The sequence below is a fragment of the Nicotiana tabacum genome, chromosome 20, assembly GCF_000715075.1.
Source record: "Nicotiana tabacum cultivar K326 chromosome 20, ASM71507v2, whole genome shotgun sequence".
NCBI lineage: Eukaryota > Viridiplantae > Streptophyta > Magnoliopsida > Solanales > Solanaceae > Nicotiana > Nicotiana tabacum.
Window position 1 is genome coordinate 131,261,250 of NC_134099.1, and position 6,752 is coordinate 131,268,001.

The 6,752-nt window shown below is 47.4% G+C and overlaps 1 protein-coding gene across 1 annotated transcript; it reads left to right on the plus strand.

Moving 5' to 3' along the window:
• The first annotated feature begins 215 nt into the window (after positions 1 to 215).
• On the plus strand, positions 216 to 2,489 carry LOC142174540 (uncharacterized). Its single transcript, XM_075240353.1, has 2 exons — positions 216 to 304; positions 2,024 to 2,489. The coding sequence occupies exons 1-2, from the start codon at positions 216 to 218 to the stop codon at positions 2,487 to 2,489; spliced, it is 555 nt and encodes a 184-aa protein (XP_075096454.1).
• Positions 2,490 to 6,752: the final 4,263 nt, after the last annotated feature.

Here is a 6,752-nt window from a genome sequence, read left to right on the forward strand (position 1 = left end):
TCGATGCAACAACGGGCCACGAATTGCTAAGCTTCTTGGATGCGTACTCCGGTTATAATCAGATTCTAACGGTTGAAGAGGATCAGGAAAATACCACTTTCATCACTCACCAAGGTACGTACTGCTATAAGGTAATGTCATTCGGGCTCAAGAATGTAGGGTCCACGTATCAAAGATTGGTCACCAAAATTTTCAAAAAACAACTTGGTAAAACAATGGAAGTTTACATCTATGACATGCTGGTGAAGTCAGCAAAGAAAGAAGATCACATTGGTCATTTGAAGGAAGCCTTCGAAATACTAAGGTAGTACGGAATGAAACTGAACCCCGAAAAGTGCGCCTTCGACGTGACTTTAGGAAAGTTCCTCGATTTCCTAGTGTCGCAAAGGGGAATCGAGGTCAACCTGGATCAAATCAAGGCCATCGACGTTATACCGAAAACACTGACCAGCAAAAAGCAGGTGCAGAAGTTGACGGGACGAATAACTGCCCTATCAAGGTTCATTTCACGATCCTCAGATAGATGCCATAAATTCTTCAATGTACTAAGGAAAGACCAAGGGTTGCAATGGAACAGTGAATGCATCGACGCCCTGAAAAAGTTGAAAACGTATCTATCCTCACCACCGCTACTCGTCAAAGCAGATCCAGGTAAATGCTTACTTGTGTATCTAGCAGTTTCTGAAGTTGCAGTAAGCGCAGTCTTGGTCCGCGAAAAAAAAGGTACGCAATCTCCAATTTACTATGTCAGCAAAACTTTAATAGATGCCGAAACGAGGTACCCTCACCTTGAAAAACTAGCTCTGGCATTGGTCGTAGCTTCACGGAAGCTTAGACCGTACTTCCAATGTCACCCTATTAAAGTGGTGACAACCTTCCCCCTAAGAGGTATCGTACATAAACCCAAACTATCGGGTAGACTAGCCAAATAAGCCATAGATCTAAGAGAGCACGACATAACGTACCAACCGCGAACTGCCATTAAGTTGCAGGTGCTCGCAGACTTCGTCATTGATTTCAACATGGAAATATTGCCCGAGGTAGAACAGGAAGCACTCCGTACTTCTGCCACCGACCTTTGGGTCCTCTACACCGATGGTGCCTCTAATGTCGTGCGTTGGGGACTGGGACTCGTCCTCGAGGTCCTTACAGGAGAAGTAATTCGCCAGTCCATACGATACCCCGAGATGACTAAAAACAAGGCCGAGTATGAAGTTGTGATTGCATGTTTGAAGCTATCCCTCAAATATGGCGCCTGACGACTCGTCCTCTGCTGCGACTCCTAACTTGTGGTGAATCAGGTCACCGGGACTTTCCAAATCAAAGAGCAGAGGCTATAAAGATACCAGTCAGAAATCCACAAACTTCTACCGGATTTTGATGAATGTCTCCTCGACCAAATACCCAGGGCACAAAATATTGAAGCGGATGGCCTCGCTAAATTGGCTACGGCCACCAAGAATATCGGGAAAGAAAATGTGGTCACCCTACTCCATTCCGCAATAGACCACGTCGAGGTACATTCTATAAACCTAACTTGGGACTGGCGTAACCGCTTCGTAGCCTATTTGCAGGATGGAACACTCCCTCAAGACACAAAAGGCACCAAAAAACTCCGGGTGCAGGCAGCCTGGTACAACCTAGTAAACGGCGATCTCTACAAAAGGATGTCCCCCTAGCCAAATGTCTCGGGCCGCATCAAACGAGGCGAGTGCTAGAAGAAGTACACAAGGGGCACTGTGGCGCCCACACGGGAAATCGCACCCTCGTCAGATGCCTCATTCGCGCCGGATACTACTGGCCCACCATGAAAAAGAAGCAGCTGACTATGTCAGGAGATGTAAACAATGTCAAAAGTACGCCCCTATGATACACCAAGTAGGGGAACTCCTTCACTCCGTCATTTCGCCATGGCCATTCATAAAATGGGGAATGGACATAGTCGGGCCCCTCCTAGTAGGACGAGGTAAGGTACGCTTCCTTTTTGTTTTAACTGACTACTTCTCTAAATGGGTGGAAGCAGGTACATACACTCAGATACGCGAGCAGGAGGTCATCGCCTTCATATGGAAAATATTATATGTCGTTTTGGCATCCCCAAAGAGATCAGCTGCGATAACGGACCTCAGTTCATTGGAAAAAGAACGACCAAGTTTTTCGAAAAATGGTACATCAAGCGGATACTCTCCACGCCCTACCACCGTGCCGCCAATGGTCAAGCCGAATCCTCCAATAAAGTAATATTGAACATATTGAAAAAGAAGCTTGAGGAAGCTAAAGGGTTGTGGCCTGAACTACTACCAGAAGTATTATGGGCATACCGTACTACGCCAAAACCCAGCATAAGAGAAACGCCATATTCACTAGTCTACGAGACTGATGTAGTCATACCCGTCGAGGTAGGGGAGCCCAGTCTGAGATACTCCAACGAGAGCGCAACATGCAACGACGAAAGTAGACTACAAGATCTGGATGAAGTTGAAGAATGAAGAGACATGGACCACATAAGAATGGTATACCAGAAATAGCAAGTAGAAAGATACTACAACAAGAGAGCCAAGGTACGACCGATCAAAGTCGGAGATTACGTCCTCAAGGCTAAAACACAAACTTCAAAGGATCCTAATGAGGGAAAATTGGGAACAAATTGGGATGAACCATACAAAGTCGTAGCAGCATCAAACAAAGGAGCGTTCCAGCTAGAAACAATGGACGGAAGCTACTCCAAAACAACTAGAACGTCGCCCATCTCAAGTACTTCCACTTCTAAAAGAAGGGGTCACCTAAGTCGTACCCTTTTTACCTCACCCGAGTTTTGTCCCAATCGGGTTTTCCCGGGGAGATTTTTAACCGCGGCGGGGGGACGCCTCAAGGATAGACACATTGTTTATCACCTCGACCCGTCAATATGATCTCCGGATCAAAGTAATGAAGGGACTACATATAAATAATCAAATCTCCATTGTATAAACAGAATCAAATCTTCATTGTATGTACGGAATCAAATCTCCATTGTATGAATGGAATCAAATCTCCATTGTATGTACGGAATCAAATCTCCACTATATGTACGGAATCAAATCTCCATTGTACGTACGGAATCAAATCTCCATTGTATGTGCAGAACCAGATCTCCACTAGTCGACATGTGACGTCTTTCTACGGGAATACGATCAAATCCCAATGGCCAAGGCCATCAACGGCAATATAAGTTCGACCTCATTCGAACCACGATGGGATTCCACTTCGACGATAGTTCGAAGCAACATCCCTAATGGCCAAGGCCATCGATGAAAATATAAGTTCGACCTCGTTCGAACTATGATGGGATTCCATTTCGATGACAGTTTGAAGCAACATACCAATGGCCAAGGCCATCGACGACAATATAAGTTCGGCCTCGTTCGAATCACGATGGGATTCTACTTCGATGACAGTTCGAAGAACCATCCCAATGGCCAAGGCCATCGATGAAAATATAAGTTCGACCTCGTTCGAACCACGACGGGATTCTACTTCGATGACAGTTCTAAGTAACATCCCAATGGCCAAGGCCATCAACGAAAATATAAGTTCGACCTCGTTCAAACTACGACGGGATTCCACTTCGACGATAGTTCAAAGCAACATCCCAATGGGCAAGGCCATCGACGATAATATAAGTTCAACCTCGTTTGAATCACGACGAGATTCCACTTCGACGACAGTTCGAAGCAACCTCCCAATGGCCAAGGCCATCAATGAAAATATAAGTTCGACCTCGTTCGAATCACGACAGGATTCCACTTCGATGACAGTTCGAAGCAACATCCCAATGGCCAAGGCCATCAACGAAAATATAAGTTTGACCTCGTTCGAACTACGATGGGATTCAACTTCGACGACAGCTCGAAGCAACATCCCCACGGCCAAGGCCGTCGACGACAATATAAGTTCGACCTCTTTCGAATCACGATGGGATTCCACTTCGACGACAGTTCGAAGCAACATCCCAATGGCCAAGGCCATCGACCAAAATATAAGTTCGACCTCGTTCGAACTACGACGAGATTCCACTTCGACGATAGTTCAAAGTAATATCCCTACGGCCAAGGCCGTCTACGATAATATAAGTTCGACCTCGTTCGAACCACAATGGGATTCTACTTCGACGACAGCTCGAAGCAACATCCCAATAGCCAAGGGCGGTAATATCATGTGCGATAAATACAAAAAAAAAAGTCGACAAAAGTAAAATTTTACATTACAGCAAAATATCATTTACGTTTGCCCCTACAAACAGGCCCAAGTATGACCCGTACAAAAATTCCTAAACAAAAGTAAATACAAACCAGGACTACACATCATCCCCAGCGGGGTAAGCGTCTTCATACCACGAATATGAAGCAAAGTGATTCGCATCATCAGAATTGATGCCTTCCCCGCCAAGTGTGAGGGGGTCGTACCTGTATAACTCACGAGCTGCACGAGCTTCGGCGTGCACAGCCTGAACCTCTGCCTCAGTAGCCCTGCCCTCAGTGTGAAAAGCCTTATACACATCAAGCAAACCTCCGCATGGACCCATAACTCGTACAAATGGCAGGGCACGCCCTGATCAGCTGAGGCACGTGAAGTAGAAGGCTGAGAATGTCGACTTGCCTCCTCCGCCCTCAGCGAGGACATTTGTCCCTTCAATGCAGCCAACTCCGCCTCCAGCTCCTTGACACGCCCTTCGAGCTCTGCAACTTGATGACCAGAGGCTTCCCTCTCCCCAGTCAGTTCCGACCTGGAAATACGGAGGGCATCCTCCAGAGAAACCGATTTGAAAATAGTTGCCGCCAGCTTATCGGCATTGACATTCAGCTCGCCCTTAAGCCCTTCAATCTCCGCTACCTTAGCACTCAACTCGGTGGTCAAGTCGGCCACTTCAGCTAAAAGTCGGCATTCTCAGCCGTCATCCCCTACTCAATTCAAGCTCGTCCTCCTTCGCCTTAAGGAAGGCCTCCAGTTCATTATTACAGGCGACAACCTTCACAAGCTCCTCGTCCCTCTCCCTCAACTCCTCTATCTTGCGCTTCAATTGGTCCTCTCGCTGCTTGAGCCCCTCACGAAACACCTGGAACTTAGGATCCTGATGATAAATGTCAAACATCGCCCGATGCTTAGCACAATACTGTCGATACTTGGACAACATCTTCTCATAAAGGTACGTCCTTTTTCTCTCACAGCGCTCTCTCTTTACCTCCAGGACGAGGGTTTGACAAAAGAGAAGGGAAAAAGTTAGAAACAAAATACAGAACGACGATTATCTTACCAATCCAACGACAAAAAGAGGAGAGGTACCTACCTGCAGGGCCATACCAGCGACCTTCTGAGATAACTCTACGTCGCTCATTTCTCCAAGCATCTCGCTTTCAGGAGCAGCACATAAAGGAACGAGGGCCGATGCCACCTACTCGCTGTTCAACAGCAAATTGTAGTTCCCCGGGACTACCACATGACGGTCGGATCCGTCCATCCTGACCCCTACATAGGTATGGCGACCCACAAATTCATTAACATCCTTTGGGTCGATATCCCAACCCGAGCCGCCATCCTCGACACGAGGCCCTCCAACATTAGACGAAGTACCACCCTCAACGGAGCGCACTGAACTGGCTCCCAGGCCAACTCCTTCCACTTGGAAAAATGGCGTCGGCCATGAATTTGGGCATCGGGGCTGTCCGGGATGCCCTGCTACTGTCGGTGTCCGTAGCCACGCCCTTCCCCAGCTCCAGCCTCCTCCTTTTTCTCTCTAACGGTTTGTCTCGTTAGAAGATTCATCCAAAGGATGTAAGGCCGGTACCGAAGAAGCCTCCTCCCTCGTGGTCACAACTCGAGACGAATCTCCCAATTGAATAGGTTGAGGATGACTCTCCCGAATAGACTCGCTCAAGATAAACTGTGTGTCCGTAGTAGCAACGGCTTGTCTAAAGGCGAGAACTGGCGCCCTCCGCCTAGAAGCTCCCCGATCTGTCATCACAAAGGGTCGTGCTATTAAGCAAGGTCGCATGGCCAACGAAGTAGTAAGTAAATCATTTACCTGAGGAAACTTTAGGGCCATAACGCTGCATGAAGACGGGCCAAGTCTGAGTTTCTGCTGCATGAGGCAACAAGCGGACTACCCAATCCTTGCTACCCGCAATGGGGCAAGGCGGATGACCCATAGCTACAAAACGACGAGTAAGTAAAATTTATAGTAATTATAAAAGAGAGGGGAACATAACGAACAACGACACTTACGAGTTCCATTCCATCGCTTCGGAAATCTGGCGGAATCAGAAACGACGTGTTCGGTCTTGACAAAGAAATACTTGTTCCAAAACTTGCGGCTCGCCCGGTCGTCCATCCCGACCACCAGCCCTTTCGTACCACGAAGCCTCAAATGCACCATGGTACCCCTGAGGAAGCCATGCGTGAACAGGTGCAAAAGGTGATGGATGGAAACGCTACATTCCGCCAACTCTACATACTTAGTCAATAGTAAAAGCACCTTGAGCGTGTATGGCGAAAGTTGTGCTGGGCAAACTTGGTAAAATCTACAGAATTCTTCCGCTAAGGGGAAGAGGGGAAGGGTGTAGCCGATCATAAAAGGGTACTCGTAGAAAGCACAGTACCCAGGTCTGTGGACGTCCACATAATCTCTCACCGCTAGAACCATCTCTATATGGGCAGGAATGCCATACTTTATATGAAGGGCATCAATATGGACCTGCTCCGTCTCAGAAAATACG

What these genes read in the sequence shown, in the direction of transcription:
- LOC142174540 (XM_075240353.1), top strand. Translation starts at nt 216, where the DNA reads ATGGAAGTTTACATCTATGACATGCTGGTGAAGTCAGCAAAGAAAGAA. An exon ending in GAAGCCTTCGAAATACTAAG is followed by an intron (nt 305 to 2,023) that starts GTAGTACGGAAT and finishes GGGTGGAAGCAG; the next exon opens with GTACATACACTCAGATACGC.